Raw genomic sequence first — 24,748 nt, forward strand, 5'->3', positions numbered from 1 at the left:
GGGAATTTCGATCAGGGTTGCAGGCAGCTGCACGCTTACGGTTTACACCTGTTATGTAACCCGTGCCGCTTCATCCCCGAATGCAGTGCCGCCACCCCTAAGCGTCTGATGAATCGACCATCCGATTAACTTCGCGCTTGATTTCACCCTCGAATCCAGCAACGGCCGGTGATCAATTGGTGATTAAGATGGCGCAGATCGTGTTCCTGATCCTCGACTGCATGTTCCACGCGGGGGTATCGAATCATCGAGCAGAAGTTTTTGTTTTGACTTATTTTTATTTTTATTTCTATCTAAATCGTTTTGAATTTAATTTAACGAAACGATAACAACAATAATAATGACAGTGATAATTGATGGGGTAAAAATAGGGTAAAAACTCTTTCTTCAACTCGCGGTATTTCCAATATCATTTTTCCCCCTTTATCTCTTTCCTCCCCCCCCCCCCCCCGCCACTTTTTTCCGCCTCGCGAACTCGTGTCCTCGCATTTTACCCACAGCATTATTTTTCTTCGTTTATTATACCTCTTTATACGTGTATACCTAACGGTTATAAATTATTTTGTGATAGGGGTACATGAATTTCATTCGAAACGGGGCCGAGGTGAGTTACGCAAGTATAACATCCCTTAATTTCCAACTTTCCGAATCGCTGTATCTTTCGCTCTTCTGTCGCCATAAATATTTTCAACAGGGGAAATTTCTCACCCCGACAATTTTCTCATTCTTCATTGCTGATATTCACGGATCTACGATCAGCAAAAAAAAAAAAAAAATTTTTTTTTTCCTTCTCCTCCACCCTTAACAATACATTTGCGAATTTGGAAATTTTACGGTTTTATAATAACGATATTCGATTCACAAACTAGCAATATTACTTAACCCCTTTAAGAAATCTACATTTTCCCCATTTCTTTACCCCGATAAAACGTGATAAAAGATGTAAAAAAAAAAAGTTGAAACAAAAAAAGAAAAGATAAGGCAAAAATTGTTAATAAATCGCGAGACGGTTGATAACGCTTTCCAAGTCTGAGATAAGTAAGGAAGCAAGTAAGTGAGTGAATAGATAGAGATACCTAGGTATAAACCGTCGATGGGGATGGGAGATGAAGAAGGAGAGGGAGGAGAAGAAGAAGGTGAATCGATATCGAATATAGTCGTACAGTTATACTACCCGCATAGTTCTATAGCTACATGATAATAGTTTAGGGGATCGGAGCCTTATATTGGAAAGCCCGCAGGGTGAATTCACATCCTCCATAAACGTTTAAGTTTGTCTGTAGGGGTGGCTTTGTGATAACATTTCCAATATTAATGAGGATAAAAAGTGTCTTTCATTGTACTGCAAAAAAAGGAAGAAAGAAAGAAAGAAAGAAGGAAAGAAAGAAAGAAAGATTAGTTACAGATAGACAAACACCTACGTTGCTGTATAAATATGCATGTTGTAATATATGTACGTGTGTTTGCGAATGTTTGCGTAAAAGAAGGAAAAAACGAAATAACGAAAAGAGCCAAGGTAATTTATAACCGAGAACTGGAGGGAAGAGGAGGGGGAGGAAAGAGGGAAAAAAAACAGAAGAACGTTACGGGGGATGATAAAATCCCAGTTTTGTTAGGCGAAACAAAAGGAAATTATACATACCGCAAAAAGGGTTTCAATCTTTTTGCACCCTCGAGACATCCTCGCTTATATATACCTTTTTGATTATGCGGTTGCAATGATGGTGTAATAATGATAATACCCATAAAACACGAAATTAGAAACTTCTTTTCTCTATCCTCATCCCCCTCTGATTTGTACAAATATTTACATAAAAAATTCAGTGTAGCAATTGTGAAAAATGTATATGAAAAAAAGGGATTTTAAACCCGATGATTTAAATTTCGAAAATAAAAATTTTGTGTTAAAAGTGAAAAAAGTGGAAAGAAGTATATATTATGAGACTTTGCGCAGATCATATAACATCTGGCAACTCGGTGGGGAGTAAAATATGGATCCTCGTTAGTCGAGGAACCGCGCGTTGAATAAAATCAATGAGGAGGATATAAGACGTGATGACGGAGACGGAGATGAAGAGGACGAAGGGAGAGGCAGGAAGCATTGAAGACGGAAAGGACTCCTCTGTCTTATCATAGAATAAATGGATTATAAGTACCTCGGGTCGTCAAAGAGGCCGAGGTACATAATCATCTTTGCATATTCTCATTTCTCAATATTGTCATCATCATCATCATCATCATCATCATTATCATCACCGTCTTCCCCATGCTCTAAAAATATACCCCGCTAAATATGATAATGCCGCACCACGGAGGAAAAAAAAATCACACACACACGCACACACAGAGAGAGATGAAAATCAGGGTGGTTTTTTCATCCCTCGTCCTCTTGTCTCTTCCTATTCTTTTGATTATCTCTTCTTCTTGCTTTGGCTGTTCTTCGATGCGGAAGTTCACCGTCGTTCATCGATCCCTTTGGACTTTAGCCTGAAAAAATTGCGCACGATGTAACAATCATAATAACAACAATAAGTAATAAGGAAGAAAAAACAAAAAGAAGGAAAAATACGCTCAAGTCTTCACAACTTTTTTACAATAGTCACAGGCTGTTTTTTAAACAAGTGAACGAAAGATATTGATGTATGGATGCAAATGCAAAAAAAAAGAATATTAAAGGTTTCAAATAAAACAATTAATAAACAACATATGCCAACACTGAAGTAATGTAAAAACGGCGTAGTAAAAAAATCAAAGAAAAGAAATTAATTCACGTCACGTTCAGTGCGACTGCAAGGCTAGTATGATGTGTGATAAATAATTTCCTACCTGTGCATAACATATACATAAATATTAGGGTGGCGTAAGAAATCCGACTGTTTTTTTTTTTTTTTTTGAGTCTCGTGTGACAAAATGTTAGTTTTTGATGTTTGAGGAGCCCACTCCAAAGGACAGTTAAAAAAAAATTTTCAGAGGTCGCTCCAAATTTTTTAAAATGTCAAGAATCGTCAAAAAATTAAATCAAAAAAATTGTATTTTCAGTATTTTGTTTGATTTTTAATTCATGTCGTGGTGTGTTGTTATCGATTATTTCTTACTAAATTGAAGAAAAAAAATTTATGAAATTTTAATACGAATATTAAAAGGTCGCTCGAAAAGATCTAAAGAAATGCATCAAAAAAATTGTAAAAAAATTACGAGCGGCCTTTCAAAATTCAAAGTTTGAACTGAAACTTTCGGAAACATATTTTTTTTTTTTTTGTCTATAAAATTATACCGTAACGAGATGAAAAATTAAAAAAAAAAAAAAATTCCGTTTATATATACGTGGCATTAGAAAATAAATAAAGAAAAAATAATACTGAAAATATAATAATAATAATAATAATAATAATAATACACGAGGGATGCTCACGAGATTCCGCGATGCTGGAAAAACTTCAGAACGTGGTTAAAGTCTCAGATTTATTGTGAAACGTATTGAAAAAAAGATGTTTTTTTTCGGCAAAGATTTGCGGAGTGTATTTTATTTCAAATTTATAATATATTTTTTGTTTACAATGTGAATTAGAAATTCTACTTTTCACCGTCCGAATCACAAGAGCGATAAATATCGAATTACCTTTGAAGAAAGTTAAGGAAAAAGTTAATTAATAACGTTAATTCATTTATCGGTTTTACTAAAATGTCAATCAATATTTCTGACGTTGAATTAAAATAATAGATATTCTCCTAAGCTTTGTATAAATTCGTTTCAATTTGAAATAACGATTGAAAAAAGAAAAGAAAAATCAGAATGCAGAACATGAAAACAAGTCTTTGGGGAGTTCGTCGAATGAGGGTGAATGAGATGAAAAGGAATCAAGCGAGGAAAAATGTAAACACAAAAGGAAAAAAAAAAAGAAAAAGAATGAAAAAAAAATCTCCAAGTAGGATAATCTCTTCGCGTGATGAGTGCCACTTATTATCTCAGTAAGACTGAGCATTGAAGCATTTTTGACGGCGTTTAGAATGGCGCGAGAGAGGTGGGGAAAAAAAGGTGAAAAGAAAAAAAGGATCGCAAATGTAATTGGTGGGAAAGAAGTTGCAATTAATTCAAGAAAGACAAGGAGACTCCCGCTTCTGAGTTAAAACACTCGACTCTCTTTACCCTTTTCCTTTCCCCCTTTTCTTTCATCATTTCCCTCTGTTTCCGCCCAGCTCTTGATATAAAGGACGAAGAAAAAAAGGCTCAAGAACGCATCCGAAATCTCTGCTGCTACTCCGATTGGACCGTCAAAGGTGAAGGGAACTTTAGAGAGATGTCAGTAATTATAGTTCAAATTAGACCAAAAAGGTGCTGACACGGAAAAAGTTGTAAAAAAATCCTAATTCGACCTCGAACCTCGATCGCGAGTTTTTAAAAGCACGTAAATAGCAAAGGATGGTGTTAGAAAAAAATTGAATTAGATATTATAAAGAGTAATTTATGACTTGAATGTACGTAATTTAATGTGTATTGGTAGGGAGAATTAAAAGTTTTTCAAAATACGATTACACTTTGGTCCACGGTAACAGAAGGCCGATGACAAGCAAGAGGGAAAGCGAGAGACAGTGCCGAATTTATTACTTTATACATTTATGGAGATTGAAATTAATATTACATTCGAGATGGATATCGAAGGATCGAGGAGTCGGGGGATCGAATCGGTTTACCCACTCTTCTCTGCCCATCTGCGTGGAAATTGATTAAATTACTTGTGTATGTATATACGAGTATATGAGGGATTCCATGCCGACTCGACCATATCGGATCAGAAAGCAATTTAAAGATTTTCTTACACCTAAAAAAACACGCGAGGTATCTTCATCTCGTTATTTTACGGAAATAAATTTATCTATTCGGAAGTAAACTGTAAAAAAAAACAGTGTAAAAAAAGAATATCACGAGTTTTTTTTAATCACCAAAATGAACACATCGTCAACGATTTTCCGTTATGGAACTAGTCAGATTTTAACAGTATAGAGATTATTCATCGAAATTTTTGCGCATGTTAGTAGATTTTGCACAGAATGTCCTATGTAATATACTCTGTGTTTGGGATATCGATTTCTCGACGCCGAGGTATGCAAATTTTCAATCGCACAATTGTTTAGGCGACAAAATTGTGGGTATTGTCGAGGCAGAGCTGCCTCGCTGCATATCCAATCTAATCCTGACGCTAATCAAATTCTCAACGAGATATCAGCTGTTCCGAAACCATCGCAGAACATCGAGAATTTTGAAATTTGAAAGGCTGACCGAATCACGTTAAAAAGCAATTAAGGCGTGTATGAAAAAACAAGATGGAGAAAGGTATCACTTGAGTTGTAGGTGGCGCCACTCTCGAGGGAAGAAATATTCAGAAAATCGAAACGTTTTGTTTTTCTGTGTGACCGCTGGTGATAAAATAAAAAACTAGGGATAACGATGATCATTCGACAATCGATGTAGCTCGATTCGAATGATTGTGAATTAAATTTTGATACGAATAAATAAATAAACTCACCGATTCTTTACACCTGATCTCCGGCTTGGCTTTGTATCTGACCACTAAGCCCCGTCTAGTTTTGAGAAACAGAGACAAGATCGTGTATAAATGAATTTGACACAGAATGGCAAATCGAGTTCCATAAGTTTTGCATACAGAAAATTCGTACCTTGCAAAATCCGGATTTTCGGCTTCCTGTCCGATTCTGTAGAACCACCTGTACAATTTTTCGAGATTGGTATTATGGCCGCCTCTTTTCACCGGAACTCGAATTTGCTGACGGGGAAAATTCTTGGAGAGATAATTTTCCCTGGACGCCTTCCACTCGTCTGAATTTAACGACTCGTCGAAACGGTGATACCGAGGAAGATGATGATGGTGATGATCGCTGTCAAAATTGGTTGCATAATTGTACGGGTCGTTATAAGACGACTTCGGATCAATCGAGTCTTCGTTTTCACCCTCCTCTTCGATCGCCACGTCATTGTCATTGACGTTGTAAATTCTCGACACATAATTCGTGCCTACCAAAAATTGTTTGCGGACACTTTTTGAACCCGGTATTTTCACCAGACCCACTTCAGTAGACTTGGTTATACCGTTGTAGGGCGATAACGTGTCGCCGATTTCCAGTATCACCTGCGTCTTCTTCGCTTCCCCAACCTTGACGAGAAAAGAATAAAAAATTATCAATCATTTTTACAGCCCATGAACCCTTGATTGTCAAAATGGCGGACGCAAGCTTGAAAAATAATTTTATTCCGACGAAAGTGAATACCTCGAAATTTTTAAGATCACTGAATCTGAATCTGAAAACCGATTTCCAAATAAAAATCGTAATACCGAAATTGTAGAATAAATCTACGAAAATTTTTTTCCAACCTAAAAATGGCACGAAAATCTCATTTTCGCCTGACAACGAAGAAGTTAAATGCATCGTTTTTTCCCAGCGCAAATTCCCTCAGTTTTAATATTTACACTTAATCCAAGGTGCCTACCAGAATTTCAGGATCAGTCGAAGAGGGATGAAAGATCGTCGTCGTAGTTTGGGAGTCAAATGAAGGTTCAGCTTCTTGGTCGCCAAAATTTCCTGCAATTTTATCGCCTTCTTCCGGTTTCGTGACCGACTCGGTGTCTGAGGGATTTTCCACACTTGTGATGCTGTAAGGAATATCGCTGGTTCCTGCAACGTGGAGACTCGAAACTGTCGTCGACTCTAACGATTCCTGGATCCTATCCGAGATTATTCGATAATCGTCTGGATTACCGTTGATTTCCTCCGAGGGCTGTGATACAGTTGAAAACTCTGTCGACGGCAAGATTTTTTCCGTTTCAAAATCCTCGATTCCAGTTTCAAAATTGTTATCTTTGCTCGAAATTTCTCTTTCGACATCGTTCCTTAGAGTTGTGATTTTCGTTTCAGCATTTACACCGCTTTCACTGGTCGTCAATTTTGCATCAGAATTATTCATCGCAGCTGTCGATATTCGAATATTATTTTTTTCAGTAGTGATTTTCGTTTCAAAATTATTCATCATGATCGTCGTTTGCGTTGAAAAATTATTTTCTGTAGTAGTGATTTTCGTTTCGGTATTATTGTAATCAATTCCAGATTCCGAGCTACCAATCGCCCCATAAATACTCGAATCGTAATTAATCTCAGTCGTGATTTCAGGCTCGGAAAAATTCTCCGTTATGTCTCCAAATTCGGAATTAACATGAGTCGTATTTTGAAACCCAGAATTATTCTTCGTTGATTGAATTTCTGTTTCAGGATCATTTTCGATTGTGATACTTGTTTCAAAAATACTCTTCCGAGTGGTTTCAGATTGGGAATTAACTCGATTCGTAATCACAGCTCCAGTATTATCCTCCGTACTGTAAGCTTCATTTTCAATATCACTCATCGCTGTACTTCCAATTTCTATATTATTCTCAACAGTCGTTATTTCCGCCACGAAATTATTATCCGTGATAGAAATTCCGGCTCCAAAATCATTCTGCGTGGTAACTTTCGTCCGGGTTGATCCTAGTTAAAAAAAAAAAGACAGATGAAATTCTGAAGAACTGTATTAAAAAATGATAATTATTACCATCAAAAATTGTATCCAAATTTTTCAGTGTCGTGGTAGAAACTTGTTGAACTTGTTCCTCATGGATGGGCAATATCGACCGGAAGTCACCAGTGGCACCAAAATCCCGCGTCATTTCAGTGGTCACAGAATTAGATTCCATCTTTTTCCATTCCGTAGTAGACAAAGTCGTTTTTCCTTCTTCCAATTTCGACGCCGCAACGCTGGTCGTTTCAAAAAGATCGTCAAGCGATTCTGCGTCGTAGTTTTCATCGTAGTTTATTTTACTCTGTATGATAGTAGAGCGATAAAGTCGAAGCGAGAGTCCGTCAGACGTCGACGAGGTTGACGAGGTGTGAAAAACCCTTTTATCTCCATCTTTGTCGCCTCCATCCTCGAGACTTGAATTTTCTCTGCCACTTCGATCTTCTTTCTGTGGCAGAGAAAAACTTCCGTAACAATTCTGTGTTTCTTTGATTTGAATTTTACAGTATTGAAATCCGATATATGGAAATGGCAGTAAGTATGGCGGAGCAATATGGCGCCGCGATTGGCTATCAGCTGATCTTTTCGGGTGAATTGCGCGAACACGAAGGCATAAAGAATTTCGTGCAAGCAGCCAAACTTCCATTTTATTACATTGAATGAACAGATGATAAAATCCAGGATAAAAAAAAAGTTTTATAATTAAATACGGCTCAGTTTTCGGGGTACATTATCTGGCACAAGATGGCGTCAACAGTTCGGATCCGAGTACAAAACTTACTTTTAATTTTCACCCTTCTTTCCCGCATACCTAGTTATTTTTACGGCTATAACCGAATACATAACCTCCAAATAGCCGGGAGAAACGGTAAATAATGAAGTGATCGAGGCAGAGGCGGGAAATAGAGAAATAAAAGAGATGGAGGAGAGGGAAAAAAATAAAATAAAAAATCGTCGCCGAGCGGCGATGCCGCAGTTATCGTAACAAGAAACGGGATTTACCGCGTCCGCCTACAATTCTCGTCTCCCTCTCCTATTCTTCGCGACTGTCTTTATTTTTCGCGCAGGGCGTTACCGATCACCAGCACCACGACCATATCTTATTATCAAGATATTTCCTCCCTCTGTCCCTTTTTCCGATTCTTTTTCTTCGCTCCCGAAATTTATCGGAATTCCAACCCCCTGAGATAATTTAAGTCACTTTTTTTTTTCAACATTACCGAAACGTAATTTTCGTATCCGTCATTTTTTTCCCCACATTTTATGTCACTCTTACTATTACCTTGCTACTCTTGTCGCAATCATCGGTCGCGATTATTTTATTTTTCTCGCAGTATCTGCGGTATTTCAAACGTGCGAAAATTGAATTGATGCAACGGAAAAACAAAGACGATATAAGTAGGTAGTTTTTTATAAAAGCTAACCCCTAAAAATGGGTTGAATTTTTTTTTTTGTTAAACGTAAAATTTGTTAATGATAAACTCACGTGACTGTTTTCCGTAATTTTTTTACCACTTTGCAGATGTTCGTAAGCAATAACCAAGAACTTGTAAACCGTTTGGAAGTTGGATTTCAAAATTTCGTCCTGAGGGCGCCGAAGGAGATCGTGAAGCATTTTGAGTCTCTTCCAGTCCGCTTGATCGTTGCCGAATGGCGATAATTCCGAACTGTTATATTCCACCCTCGCGAAATCTTCGCTGGTAAAACCAGCAGCGTTTATAACCGGAAATCCGGTATTCGATTGCGGATCATCATTTTTTTCCGCAAGGTATTTCTCTAATTTCGCTATTTCACCCAACGGTAGACACTCGCCCACGATTTTCAACTCTGCTGAAAGTATTTAACGATCGAAATTTGATCCACCTCGCAACGTTTGCTTTGTTATCTGATATCCAAATTGCGAATAACACTGAACGTAATAATTGAAAAATAAAAATGGTCGGTACATTTGCAAAAACTAGAAAATATTCAAGGATAGAAGAATCCTCAAAAAAATTCAATTCGAGCTGGTAAATTATGAACAAATTTTGTAAAAAAAAACAGGAGAATCGAGCTATCACAGAAAAAAAAAATAGGATAAAGAAAATCAAAAAACAACCGATACAAAATAAGCTCGTTTTCCAATTGACTTACCGGTTGAATTCGCAGTGTCAAGATCAGCAATTGGAGCAGCCTCGATATTCGTCGACGCGAAAAATATTGGCACAGTAATTAAGCTTTGCAATAAAGCAAAGTGTCGGATAAAAATTTTCCACCACAGCATATCGTGCGATGTATTTGTTAAAAATAAAAATGGCCTCGCACTAAAAAAAACTTCGCTTGAAATTTAACAAGCAGCGTTAATACTTATGAAAGAAGTAAAAAAAAAAAAACTAATATTAAAAAACGATAATAATTCTTTATATTAACGTTTTTTCTCTTCACCGATTTTGAGTGTTCGACTGTTGGATTAAAAATTTTAAGTATCCGGCAAAATGAAAGAACAAGAAATTTCAATAGATCGTGTTTCTGCTCTGTAGAAGCTTAGAGTTGTTGAAAAATTATGAAACTTGTACGAAATTCCACTTCTGCAGGGAGAAGCCGGCTATCCTGAAGAGATGAACGCGAGTAAAGCTTCTGAACAATATAATACCACCTGCATCAGAGTCGAGTGATAGAAATTTGCATCACGAAGCAAAATTCTACACGCATGCATACATTCGCACATTAATCTCTTGCTATTATACACATATAAGGTATACCTATGTATATAATACGAAATACGGTGCAATTTTATGCATCTCTTGTTTTTTATTCTGCTGCATTCTCCACCATTCACACACCTCACAGAAAGTTATTTTATTCTTTATCCAAGTTATATCGAGAAATTTTTTTTTTCATACAGCGTTTAGAGAATTGAATACGCTAGAAAAAAAAAATATTTCCACGCACCGAATATAATATTACATGATATACATATATGGGTTATTCCACGCCAACTCGATCAGGGTTAAACAAAAATCTAAAAAATTCTCAAAAATCCAGTGAACGACACAAAATAACCGATTTTTTTTTCTATTCGGTCTACGTTTTCCTTAACGTGGGGGGAAGGGGGGAGGAGGGGGGGGGGGGTCGTGTCGTTCGCTGGATTTTTGTAAATTTTTTCAGACTTTTAAGAACAGGCATTCGGAATCGACTTCAAATATTCATGAAAAATAGACGGTTGAATAAAAAAAATTTGAAATCAATTTCAGATCACGTTTTTTACCAAGTAGAATGTTAGAAAAAAGACATGAAATGATTTTGATATGGTCGGTTTTTAACACTGGTCGAGTGACATTTTTATATTACATATTTCATACGATACATATATGTATAATGTAAAATATCAAACAAAAATTACAGCGCACAACGTGTTTTTAACTAATTAATTCTCATCATTTATTACAACTATACACATGTATACAATGTATATTTTATACACACCTATATATGTATAGTGTATATGTATTTATTTATTTATTTATTTATTTATTTATTTATTTATTTATTCATTCATTTATTTATTTATTTATCATATCTATTGTATACGCATGATTTCTTTTCTTCTCTTGTATTTATACATATTTTTATAGGTATATATAGGGTACAATACGTGTATATATATATATACAATGTACATAAGATTTTCATATAAACATCGTTACAACTAGAGGACGAAAAAGAAAAATCAATTTTTGAATAATTATGTATATGTGTATATATATATATATATATATATATATATATTTATAGGTATATTGTATATATATTTTTATATACTTTTATTACCTATTTAATTCATTCGTTTGTTTGTTTGTTTGTTTGTTTGTTTGTTTGTTGAAACCCTGAGTCTACGATAAATTCTACGACCACGGCGAACGCAGTTTAATTATACGCTTTTGTGCGAGTTTAAATTTTTGCAAATAAAAAAATGTGTAGGAAAGAAAAGAATAAATGTTAAAAAAAAATATATATTTTTTTTTTTCTTTAATACACGCGCGTAACTTTGAGTTTTCTCTTCTTCCCCTAAGAGGGGAAGAAAATTGATGGAAATTCGTTCACGATAAGTTTTTTTTACATGTATAATAATAGAAAAAAAAAAAAATAAACAATAAAATCGAAAATTTTCAATATAATTACTACTACGATTATTATTACTATTATTATTACTATTATTATCATTATCAGTATTAGTATTATTATCACAATTATCATCGGGACGATGCGCACACGTTGGAAACGAACGATCGGAATATTTTAAGAATTTGAAAGGACTTTGAAAGAAAAACGTAAGGTAATAAAAACAAAAAAAAAAAAAAAAAAAAAAAAATTGAACAAACCATTAAAACGTGAATATGAAGAAGAGAAGAGAAAACGATAATTTGAAAATCTAATTAATAGTTTGATTGTTTCTTTTTCTTTCCTCTCTTTCTCGCCTTTCCTGCCTACTTCTTTCGTGTCCGCCGTGGTTTTTTTTTTTTTTTTTTTTTTTTTTTTTCTTTAAACAAACAAGTCACTTTTCTCTGTCGCAACATTTTTTTTTTTTTTTCTTTGCTTGTTAATATTTACTCTTTTCCTTCATTTTTCATTTTTTTTTATCATATATATTAATTTATTACACCGTATTCGTGTGTATGCATATATCTTGTGTGACGCGCCAAGCACGCAAACGCATGCGCGCGCAAGTTTCGAGAAACATTGGGGAAAAAAAAATTAAAGAAAAGAGTATCGAGTCGTCGTCGTCGTCGTCGTTGGTCGGTGAAGCAGGTTCGGAAGAAGGGGGAAAAAAAAAAAAAATTTCGTAGAAGAAAAGAGTGAGAAAAAAAAAAAAAAAAAACAACAACAACAACAACAACAACAACAACAACAAACCAATCAGACGACAAGAGGAACAGAAAATCGAATGGAAAAAAAATTCTAATTTGCTGTCTAAAAATTAAAAAGATATAATCGCTAGTTTGCAGAGTGATCTATGAAAACGAAGACAGAAAAAGAAAGAGACGGAAAATTGAAAGACAAGAAAAAAAAAAAATAAAAAAAAAAAAACGAATATCGTCGCAGTTGAATTTAAAGGAAAACTTATTTTTTCATCGTTCGTCGTTTGATTCCCACTTTCTTCGTTACTGGGTACGATTAAAAATTAAAAATCTCCTTTTTCTCATCACCGGAAGTATCACTTCCAAATATAGGTATGTAAAATATAACAGCCATAAATCGATCATTCCCTTAAAAAGAAGAAAAAGAAGAAGAAAAAAAAAAAAAAAAAACAGTTTAAAAAAAAAAAAACGAAAGAAAGACAAAGAAAATATAGTGAAACTAACTTTTCACTCTTCACGTTTCTCACGCTTTTCCGCTCCCCTTTTTTTTTCACGCCTTATATACTCGACATCTTATACGTATTTCGTTACGTATTTTGAGAAATTACCATACTGCCGCTGCTGCTTCTGCTGCTGCTACTGTTGCTGTTTCGTTAGCAGTGTGAAAATTTTTTACGATAAAGAATAAAACGAAAACAAAATAACGATTCTTCGAGCAACGGTAATAACGACTACCGGCCAATTCAATATAATTCATAATATTATCAATTATATAGTAGTAATAGTAATAGTAATAATAATAATAATAATAATAATAATAACAACAACAATAACAATAATAAAGATCCCTGAATATATTCCCTGCGCATTTTGCGGCTACTACCATTTTCTCTGTACAATATACATGTATAATTATAATATATGTTTATACATATATATACATGTATATATGTATATATAAACACAGACACGTTATATGCAAACGAGATAATTTGATTTCAAGTTATTGTGTCGTTATTTTCTTCATCTTCTTGCATAGATTATTAGATTTTGGTATTTTATCCTTTCAATTGTTTAAAATTTAAATCGTATCTTCCATGTCTTGAACATGAGAAATAAATATTGACACTATACAATATGGCTACACGCTATACGCGTATTATCACTGGTTTATTAACTCATCTCTTTTTCGTTATCCATGTAAATACGAAGAAGATGCAATCTAAAGGAGATTTTAATTCGATCATTGACAGTTGAAATTATCATAAAAAAAAAAAAAAAAATAGAATGACAACAATAATAATGACGACGTTAAAAATCGTGAACAAAAATTTTCATTCACATTATCGTCATTATTAGTATTCTCACCTCGCGTGCATTATTATTATTATTAGCCAATTATTGATTATTATTTGTGTATTCATTCGATTATTTATTTACTCGTTATTAATAGGTAAATTAAAAATTGTTATTACGTACTTCGTACGTCTTAGATTGGAGAAAAAAAAAAAAAAAACAAAAAAAAAAAACAAAACCTAACTTTGCCACATTAAATTAATTCTATTTATTTAATATATAATATATGGAAACATATTGCTGCATCTATAACGTTATTATCTAATGAAATTTCCATTTTTATACCTTCCTAGTCCTCCTCGTCATTATTATTATCATCATCATCATCATCATCATCATCATCCTCATCATTATCCACAGCCATTCTGAAATCTTTGATGACTCGATTTCTTTAATTATTCAACGATAACACGATTATTATAAAATAGCAAAAATTAAACAGGCATACCACACTGATAACGTAATACAATTCGTTTGTTCCTTTCTTTTTTGTACAACGCGTTCTTATCATCATTATCATTATTATTACTGGTACTGTTATTATTCTTGATGTTGTTGTGGTTGGTTTACTTGTTACTTCTACTTTCTACCATAAAACAACTCTGTTCAACACGTGGGTGTTTCATATCGTCTAATTATTATCACTTTTTTTGCTCATTCATTTTTTTATCATCAATTCAATCATTATTCACTTCGTCTCACATCCTTGTTTCAATAATTTTCCATAAATCCCGACGAAGAGAAAAATTTTCTCGTTTTCCACGAATTCGTTATAACTGCTGAATTTTTCTTCTTCTTTATCAATCTATCTTCTTATCATATTACGTACGTCCTTCTACGTATGTCCATTTTCAAAAATCAAAAATTATCACACAAAAATTTTTAGATATTTAATAAAAAAAATTAATTATTTTTCAGTTCTTTTTTTTTTTTTTTTTCTTTTCTTCTTCCTCTTCTTCACATCATCTCTCCTTTCCCCTTTTCAATTTTTAATCGTTCAAAATTTATCTCCATACTCGCAGTTTCACGGTTTTACGCACTCCTCCGAGTCTCAATTTTCTTCCGTTTCTTGTAAACTTCAATACACTAGATAACTCTGTACAGCGCTTCTTTAGTTTATTACATCGATCGCCTTTTCTCCACTACGTTAACACCGGATTACTTTTTTTTTTTTACTTTATTTATTTATTTATTTATGTGTTTTTAATATATATCTTTTCATGGTTTTGGTTCTCTTTTATCATTCTTTGAGGTAAGACTATATTTACTTTGCAAATAGCACTGGGACACAAAAGAATAGGTAATTCGCAGGCGAAAGTTCGCTGTGAAAATTTATGCAATTAGGTAAGAACGTCACGTTTCTTTCATCGGAGAAGAAAAAAAAAAAAGAAAACAATAACAAAACGTTTGAACGAAAAATGACGAGTTTCGTTACGTTTCTTGCTTTTTTTTCTCCTTCTTTCTCTGTCTCTCCAATGTTTCTCTTTAAAAGCTTCTTACATACGGTAATCGTAGACAAATAGTTATATACAGAGAGAGAAAGAGAGAGAAAAGAGAGAGAAAAGAGAGAGAGAGAGAGAGAAAGAGTGTGTGTGTGTGTGTGTGAAAAAAACGAATTGCAAAAGTAAAATCTAGATACTTTGAATTCAAAGGGTAACGATATAACAAATAAATAAATAATAGGGAGCCGCAGCCGTGTGTGTGATGTGAAATTACAAAGTGGTAAATCCTTACTATAATAACAATTATAATAACAATAATATACATAAAACAATATATTAGTAGTAGTAGTAGTAGTAGTAGTAGTAATAATAGTAATATTAATAATAATAATGATAAAAACAGGTATTTGCGTAGTATGAACAAAAAGTGGAGAAAAATGTTGTCGAGGAGGAGAAAACCATTGATATGAAAAAAAGGAAAAAAAAAAAAAAAAAGAAAGAGTTTGGCAAAGATAAGAAACGAACAATTTTCTTTCCTTTCTCCTCTACTTCATCGATAACAAGCAGCCTCCAACATTTCTACGAACAATTTGTTCATCGGTACTTTACCAGTCCTATAAACACTGGTCCAAAATTTTCTAACAATACCGTCGGCTTGCCTGAGACTCGGCAGGACTAGGAACATACTCTGCGTTGATCGTATACCCTGACCTGGTCGCACTGCGGCAACGCAGTCGGACAGGGAATTCAGTATCACATCTCGAAAACGAACCAAAGACTGAGGCTCGTCCAATCTTGCGTCGCTGTTCACAAGCACCAATGCTTTTAGTACGTAAAATTCTTCCCTCGACAAGCTTAGTCGTTGTAATCGTTCCACTATCTGTATACACTGCGATAGTTTTGAAAGGGAGAAAAGAAACAAATTAGACGTTGAAAATTTTTTTTTTTTTTTTTTTTTGTTAGTATTAAATTAAAATTTTGAAAAGAGATGTATTCTTTCGATTGGAATCTTATGCCAAAGACGTGTGAAAACAGTGAGACGTTACTCTGTTGAAAAAAAATTTTAAAGCGAGACTTTGGTGAAATTTCGGTGATATCGAGTATTTTGTTTTTGAAATGAGTAAAGAACATGTAATAAAAAATTCAGATTATGGTAGTACGTGTTCTGAAAAAAGACTTTAATCTTCTGCGATTAAAGTGTAGTACGTGCAAGGAACTTTTGAGAACGGTACGCTGAAAATTTTCTGACGAAAAAAAATTTTTTTTTACCATAATCTAAATTTTGTTGGGAGAAATTTTTCATCAGATATTTTTTTAGTCGTTTGAAAAAATCAAAAACTCGATATTATGAAAATTTCACTGTAGCGCGCGCCCTTAAACAGCGTGTGAAAAAAAACTTCAGCGGTTTCTAGCTACAGACAAAACTTCAACGCGTGGTTTATTGTACTCACATGGGAGTAAAGTTCAACGCAGTGACATTCACGGGCAATTTTTTCATCCAGGGTAAAATCCTGGGCAAATCTAAGCTTGCCACTGTTAGGCACGCTTCTCCATGCCAAACTAAAGGTGAGAATTTCTGCCCAAGTACTCTGGAGCAGGCGCATTTGATCGTTCAAGGCGAGTCCGCTGAAGCCGGGTATCTGCTTGGCCCATCCTGAAAATTAACAAATAGGTCGAATCACGTGTCTGGTCGTTTCCCTGTATTCATTGCTCGTTTAGCTTCATTATTTTCTTCTATTTTTTACCTATAATACCGACTAACTCTCTGTCGTAAAGATCAGAAAGTTGTCCGAGCACTCGCTGATCCGTATCCAAAGTAAGCGAAGGACTCGAGGCCTGAAGCATGTCCGGTTCGCAGGATATCAAAGCCTCGACCATTTTGTTATCTGCAACAAGAGTGTGGAAATTTGATTTTTACAAATGGATCAAACGTCACTCAGATTTTGTTAGCTTATTGTTAGCTTATTTAATATTATCTGTGCAAGGCGTTTTTCCTCAGTTTCTTCTCAACCTTTTTTTTCTTCCATCGGTATTACCTCGTAAATTTTTTTTTTTTTTTTTTTCAACCCTCTATATAAAAAATATAGGTCAAATTACTCACTCGTTTCGCCGGACGGAACCGTCGTCGGTCCAACGTTAGCTTGAAATGATTTTGACAATCGTTGCGATGAATACATTTATTGATAATAATTATTGCATACAAATATACATTTTTTTTTTTTTTTTTTTTTTACTTTTGAAAAGAAGGAAAGAAAAAAACAAGCAATAAATCAAGTTTAAGATGACGCGTGAAAAAAAATTAACAAACTACAGGATGCAGAGGGAAATTGTGTCTTCTCTTCTCAAGGCTTCGGAATCTCTGCTGTAAGGGTTACCGAAAAGAATGATTTGAAAAATTTGGTCAATTTTGAAAATCATACCTTCGAGTTTGATGCTGGCCATCATGGCGTAAGGCTCCGTAGATCTCCGGTACTTTTGTCGACCACCCCGAACTCTGTCGAGCCTGACACCTTCCTTGAGCATTCCTTGCCTCAGACATTTTTGGAATCTGCAAGCCTGACAGGCTTTTCGTCTTCTCTTATTTATCTCGCATTCACCGTTCGCGGGACAAGTGTACTCGATATTGCCTGAAAGGTAGATAAAATATTAGATAATGAAAAAATAGTGAGATTAGGAAGAATTTTTATGATCTCATATTGGAATGGTTGTTAAGGGGGCGCCTTGATCGATTTCGACGTTCGCGTAAATACCTCCAAATATCGAAGTCCACGTGTTTTAAACGAACATCCCCATTCTGTACAAAATTCTGTACAAATAGAGTGTAAAAAATTTTCATTTCTTTATTTCTGTATCAAATAAAAATGTATTGGACTCTGTTTGTTCAGAATTGTGTATAAAATGGGATTGTTAAGCCGTTTTTGCGTTTGAAAAACATGAACTTGATGATATCTAAAGATACGTACGACAACGTTAAAATCGACCAGGCAACCCCCTTAAATGAGCTCAGAGTTGAGTTGCAGGGATTTTGAGTGGTACCTTGTAGCCTACCTTGTATCGTTCGTTTAAAGAACGCTTTGCAAGCCTCGCAGGATGCGACGCCGTAGTGAAAGCCGCTGGCGACGTCTCCGCAAACCAGACACAGTCTCCTGGGGAGCATGTCCTCCTCTTTGATACCGCCCTGAGAGATAAAAAAAAAAAAAAGAAAAAAAAAAAAAAAAACAATTAAACATTTGAAGAAACTCGGACTTAAAGTTGCCGAAATGATTTTCTCGACTCTTTAATTCGATCCTTTAGTTGTCGATATTACCTCCGCCATTCCCATTGGTTGCGTTGTCGACGAGCAGTGATGCCTTTCGGGACTTCCAGGACTCCCTCCTCCGCCCCCGTAATCAGGAATGTCCACCTGACCGCATACCACCTTTTTGAGATGAAAAAAATGTTGCCATTTTTAACGAGCTTTTCTACTCTTAGAAATAAAGTTTTATGTAGATTCATTAATTTTTGTTGTGCGTTTCTTGTATGTCGATTGTCCAAAAGTACAGACTGATGAGGATGATGTGAAGAAAAAATTAAGCGAACGGAGAATTAGAGGTGAAATAAATTGGTGTACCCACATCTTGGTGGTGGAGGGTCGTGGTGGGCGAACAAACTTGGTGGTAATTCTGCGACGGCGTTGTAGGATTTTCAACTTCCTGTTTTATACTGGGTATCGTGGTCGTCCTGTTGTTAGCGACTATTCCTGCAGTGCCACCGTCGCCACCCGACATCATAGAAACCTGAAACAAAATGAGAGAAACTTTATTAAAGAAGATCGAAAGAAGTAGCACAATTAAGGATTCAAAAATTCGTCAACACAATTTTGGATAAGTAATTTATTTTTTTTTATTTTTTTATTTTTTTTACCAAATCCAAGCAGAGTGTAAATTTTTGTATGTTCAACGACGGAACCTGAAAATCTCAGGGAACGAGGAATAATTGCATTCGCGAATCGCGCGCGGTTGCAGAGAATCGCGCAGAATTTTTCACGCTGAGAGAAGTTGCCTGTAGGCACATACATAATGTATTTTTAGGAAACGGCAAAGGCACCGTCTTTCGTTCGTATATATATATATATATATACATACGCATACAACGCTGATCTTTTCTTTCTGAACTGTGCACGTTTCATCCTTCTTTTTTTTTTTATTGCAAACAATTTTAGACTTCGAATTCTACGAAATACCTTTCCCCGTTGCTGAACGCAAAAGTTGCATCTACATGCTGCACGAAATGCAACGAACACACGTGTTTCGATTTAAATATATATTGTACCATGCATATAGTGAGAAGCAGGAGCAAAAAAGCTTGAAACTCGCTGAAGCTAGATGTTAGAGGTTAGAAATTGGAGAGAAAAGTTTTGCGATTTTTCCGTGGTCGGATTAAGTAATTTTTGCTCCAACGATGTAAAGTTTTGCTTCGTTGTATCATTTGCTCTCGCAAATTCTCCACCAGTTATTCACACTTTCATTTTACCAATCTTAAGATTCCATTAAAATGGAAGCTCGTAAGTGCAGCAAAGATGGCCACCACTGCGTGCACACTTGGAATTTTATTTCGACTGCAGTATGAGTTTCAGAACTCGCGAGTTACCGGGAGCTCTTTGATGTCGTATAAAAAGACGGCAAGAATAAATGAATCACAATTTTACTCTCAACAAAGTTCTGAAAATCGCCAATTCATCATCGAGAATTCACAGCCGAGATGAATCCCTGAAAACAATCTAATTGTACCAAATGTTATTGCTATCGGTGCTAGATTCTGGTAATACATAAACAGATACTAAAGTCTCTAAATTCTCGAAAATAAATATTTCTCAGAATAGTTTTCAATCGACAATACCTATCGCAAAGACAGTACACAGAGTCTTTCTTTCGAAAAATGATAAGGGTATCAGAACGATAATTTGGAACAAAAAAAAAAAAAAAAAAAGAAACAATGAAAATAAGAGTGAGAGTGAAAATATAGGATTAGAACATACGATGTTTTCTCAAATACTGGAAAACCCATCGTTTTAAAAAAAACTCGAAAATGTGTAAATCCAAAGTTTTAGAATCTGAAAAAATTCTACAACCCACGTCTTCGAAAATTCCATTCTATAAAAAAAAAAAACAGTCTAAACCGAACAAAAAAAAATTCCATTCTCAATCCTGTCCACACAAACACACACAAAGATCGTGGAGAAAAAATTTCGCGCAAATTTTCGCAGGTTCCGCTAACTCTTGAGAGGTTAACCAGACACAGAATATGCACACATACCTACATACCTATACACATGTGCATCTCAACTATGCGTCAGCGACGCGGCGACGCGCGACGAAAACGAAGGAGGAGAAAGACGAAGATAAGTGAGAAGAGAAGAAGAGAGGATGGAAGTAAGGGAACGAAGGGCGCGCGGAGGGTTGGGGGGGGGGGGGGGGGGGTAGAAAAGCTCAGCGTTGAATCGGACGGCGGTATCTGGACGGCCTTGAACTTGACTTTTCACGTCGCCGTCGTCGTCGCGGCAGGCGAACATCCGCCATCCACCATCCGTCCGGAGGCGGAACGGAACGAGACGGAACGCAAACGGCCGAAGGCCAACAGCGACGCTTCGCGGTGCCTAAAAACTTTCGCGAAAATAAATACGGCTCGTTCCGCGACTCGACTCTGGCCAGCCTCAAACCCTGACCTTCTTCTTCTTCTTCTTCTTCTTCTTCTTCTTCTTCTTTGATCTGATCCTTCGTCCGAAACGCGGATGAGCAACCCCCCCCCCCCCCCATAGAATTTTTTTTCTATATCTAATTCAACCCCATTTTTTAGCAAACAATAAAAAAAAAAAAAAAAAAAAAGATAACGCTCGAGATTTCTTATTTTATTACAGTTTTTAGTAATTTTTTTTTTTTTTTTTTTTTTTTTTTTTTTTTTGTCAAAAAACGAAAATATTTTCTTCAACTTTTTCGTTCCGGTCATCGACGTTCCAATAGTTTTCAAAATCTCGATCGGAGATTTGTACAAATATCGTCCTACGTGGAAGAAAACTACAAATTTCAATGAAAACATTTTTTACGCGAGTAAGAAAAACTTGACGGAAATCTCATTATCCTGCGGTAAATTTTTTTCTTTCTCTTTTTTTTCTCACCCTTTTTTTTTTTTTTTTTTTTTTTTGGATTCTTCATCAAACGACGAAAGCGCATATATTCGTATAATTCAGGAAAATCGAAATCGGATCTTGTTCTTGAATGAATTATTATACACGTGTATACGAATCGCCTGTATAGATGAGTAATATGAAAATAAAATCGATTTGAAAGATGAAAAAAATGCTTGTTTTTATTTTCAAGTGAAATTCTACACTACACCGATATATCGAGTATCGCGATCTGGATAAATACAAAATACGTATCGAATTACCTCACGTAGTTACCACACGTAATACCAGCACACAAATCCGCATAAAAAAAAAAAAACGTGGCAATCGAAACTTTGTATTATACTTGAAGAACAAAAGAATATTATATAAGAAAATAGTTTCACATTAACGATCCGACAAAAAAAAAAAGAGAAAAAAAAAATGTATTCTGCGATTAAATTCCTTTTCTGTGCAAAATCTTCCTGATAGATGCTAGAATCTATATTAAATTTATTAAAAAGGATCGATTGTAATATAATTCGACACTTTGATTTTATTACAATCGTCCACGTTCCACGTGATATCAGACGTTTTGAAAAATTTTGATTTTTGATTTCCTCAATTTTTTTTTTTATATTTCTTGGTGCCCCTCAAAAGAGCCATTTTTTTGATTCCTTGTTTAAAAAAAAAAAAAAAGTATCAAACTGTCAAAAATATCAAAAGATACACTCACTTTAAAAAATACGATTTAAAACTTGAAACTAAAAAATCTCAATCAAAAACACTTTGAATATTTGTGTTGTATTTTTTTTTTTTTTTCCTATTAGAATCCATCTAAAAACAACGAATTAAAAAAAAAAAAAAAAAAAAAACCTTAAATTTGGACCATTATTAAGAAAGTTATGTGGAAAAAAAAAACCAAAAGAGTGATTTTTTTTTTTTTTTTTTAATTTGATATTTTTTTTCAACAATTAATGAAAAAAAAATCTAGAGGTTTACCAGAACTGAGGAGTACTCTTGAGAGGTACTAAAAAAAATATGAAAAAATCAAGAAAATCCAAAAATAAAAATTTCTCAAACCGTCCGATTTGGCGGGGAACGCTCCACACGTATAGAAAATCGGTTTGTTTGCCTCTAATTTAATTTACTTCTACTTGGTCTTCTTTCTCCTTTTTTTTATCTTTCGCCTAAAGAAAGATATATATATTAGCGAGACGTTCCCCCCAAGGAACGAAGGAACGAAGGAACGAAGGAACGAAAGCTGCGGGATATTCGGAGTTATTTAAGGTGGCCCAAGGTTGCCCAGCATGAGGAGACTGAATGTCCGAATCGGCTTGTGAGCTTGTTGCTACCGCATCAATACACGCGGAATGTATTAGTTATATACATGCATAAATACATAAGCGGTGTAATACCTCCTGTACATAATCATTCATACATATATACATATACATACATATATATATATATATATACATACCTACGTATAATATATTCCTGACAAACTGGATGTTAATATTACCTGGAGCGGTGTCGGTGCAATGTAGACGAATGAGATCGACCATCAATTCATACGTATAAAAGACATTGGAGATAAATGTATGAATGAACACAGTTACTCAATTATTTAGTTACGTATAAGTGTAGAGAGATAGATAGACAAACGAATAGACAAGTATTAGATACGAACATTCTTCTCCTAGGTCTTCAAAGATTAATTATTAACAGGTGTATAGTAACAGTAACAACGGAAAATTAAAAATTGTTTGGCTTGTTGTTGTTGTTGTTGTTTATTTTTTATTTTTTTCATTTACTCCTATTTCCGAGCAATGCGAAAAAGAAGAAATTTAAAAAAAAAAAACGAAGAGATCCCCGCGAAACGATGCGAAATAATTTATCGCGATAAATGTAAAGCACACGTCATGTCGTGCAAGGTATACATACAACAGTTATGCTATAAATTATCAAACTTTGACATTTGGATTTCATTTTTTTTTTTTTTCGTTTCTCTTTGTTTTTATTATTATTATTATTATTATTATTATTGTTGTTGTTGTTGTTGTTGTTAATTTTATGTAACGGTTATTTTTTTTCTTACTCTCTGATTTCACGTAGTTTTTTCTTTCTCTTCTGCACTATTGCGGTGTGTCATGACGAAAAAAAAAAAAAAAAAAAAAAAAATTGTTTAGAATTCCCATTTTCTATTTTTAAGATATGCCTCGGTTGGTTTCTTTCTTTTATTTCACACGGTTTGTGTGTGTGTGTGTGTGTGTGTGTGTGTTTTTTTCTTCTTTTCTTTACTTTTCTTTTCTTTTATCTACATATATGTATACGTATACTTATGTTATATATATATATATACACTTTTTTGCGCGACACAAGCGGCGAGAAAGCGAAGCTAAAGAATTTCGGAATAAGTATAGACTTGAATAAGAATCTAAAACGAACAAGAAAAGTACAGAAATAAACGAGAAACGGATAAATAAATAATGTGAGGTTGAAGAAGCGGTCTCATTTTCTCCACTTGATTCTATACAGATTGAAATATACTCTCGAATATTGAACAAACTTTTTCTTTCTTCGTAATGGAATGGATTTGTAATTTAATTCAATTGATAATATTCAAAAAAACTTGTAGTGTGGAGAAAAAAAAATTTTTTTTTGTAACCGACCGTTCAAATAATTCGCGAGTTTCGTTTTTTTTTTTTTTCTTTTCTTCTACTTCTTCTCTAATAACTCGCCGGTAGTCTTTTTCCAACGTAACAAATATTATTCAATTTTATGGTCGTACGATAAAACGTTCGACTGATTGTGGGAAAGAAAAAAAGAGAGGAAAAAAAACTAAAAAACTCACTCGATTTGATAAATTAAAATTAAATTTAAGCAGCTGCTTGTATATATATATATATATATGTATATAGTATACAGTATAGTATAAAATTGAACAGCAAATTCGTTGTAATTCGATTGAATCCATCGAATTTTAATAAAACCCGATAATTTTTATACGAAAAATGGTTTTTTTTTTTTTTTTTTTTTTTTTTTTCCCTTATTGTCCACCGCACCGCAGATTTAGTCAGAACGGAGCGATAAAATTATGATTCTCAATGCGAGATACGCTGCGAGACGACGGTATGTATATTATACGTATGGGGTATTCCACGCCAACTCAACCATGTTTTTTTCTAAAATTTTATTCGGTAAAAAACGCGACGTGAATTTTTTTCAATTTTTATTTTTCATCAAACCCTTTATTTTTTATAAATATTTCAAGTTCATCGAATTGGTGAAACAGAACATTAACAAGATAAATTGACCTCTATTTAACGCTTACGATTCGATCCTGTGTTAATTTTGGATTTTCGAAATTAAAAAATTACGAATTAGGTGATTGAAGATTGAA

The 24,748-nt window shown here is 34.4% G+C and overlaps 2 protein-coding genes across 5 annotated transcripts in view; both read right to left on the reverse strand.

The window, feature by feature from the left end:
• Nucleotides 1-989: 989 nt before the first annotated feature.
• On the reverse strand, nt 990-9,880 carry LOC124413953. Of its 2 annotated transcripts, XM_046894771.1 has the most exons (7): nt 9,698-9,880; nt 9,047-9,394; nt 7,601-8,008; nt 6,506-7,536; nt 5,677-6,170; nt 5,526-5,580; nt 990-2,487 (listed from the first exon to the last, which is right to left on the reverse strand). In XM_046894771.1, exons 1-7 carry the CDS (start codon nt 9,825-9,827, stop codon nt 2,464-2,466), a joined length of 2,490 nt encoding a protein of 829 aa, XP_046750727.1. In that variant the 5' UTR covers nt 9,828-9,880; the 3' UTR covers nt 990-2,463. The 2 variants fall into 2 exon arrangements, with proteins under 2 accessions (XP_046750727.1, XP_046750726.1); XM_046894770.1 differs by lacking the exon at nt 9,698-9,880 and having other exon boundaries at nt 7,601-8,012; nt 9,051-9,278.
• Nucleotides 9,881-14,880: 5,000 nt separating this feature from the next.
• The window catches only part of LOC124413954 (steroid hormone receptor ERR2-like), a 39,986-nt gene continuing 30,118 nt past the window's right edge, over nt 14,881-24,748 (reverse strand). For 2 of the 3 annotated variants that reach the window (XM_046894774.1, XM_046894772.1), the window contains exons 2-8: nt 18,815-18,976; nt 18,508-18,618; nt 18,237-18,378; nt 17,621-17,827; nt 16,946-17,086; nt 16,652-16,854; nt 14,881-16,089 (exon numbers count right to left, since the gene is read on the reverse strand). In XM_046894774.1, the coding sequence (XP_046750730.1) occupies nt 15,751-16,089; nt 16,652-16,854; nt 16,946-17,086; nt 17,621-17,827; nt 18,237-18,378; nt 18,508-18,618; nt 18,815-18,970 (1,299 nt within the window). In that variant the 5' untranslated portion in view covers nt 18,971-18,976 and the 3' untranslated portion in view covers nt 14,881-15,750. The remainder of the gene's footprint in view (nt 16,090-16,651; nt 16,855-16,945; nt 17,087-17,620; nt 17,828-18,236; nt 18,379-18,507; nt 18,619-18,814; nt 18,977-24,748) is intronic. The other variant, XM_046894773.1, reaches the window with a different exon arrangement.

Source organism: Diprion similis, chromosome 13 (genome assembly GCF_021155765.1).
Source record: "Diprion similis isolate iyDipSimi1 chromosome 13, iyDipSimi1.1, whole genome shotgun sequence".
NCBI lineage: Eukaryota > Metazoa > Arthropoda > Insecta > Hymenoptera > Diprionidae > Diprion > Diprion similis.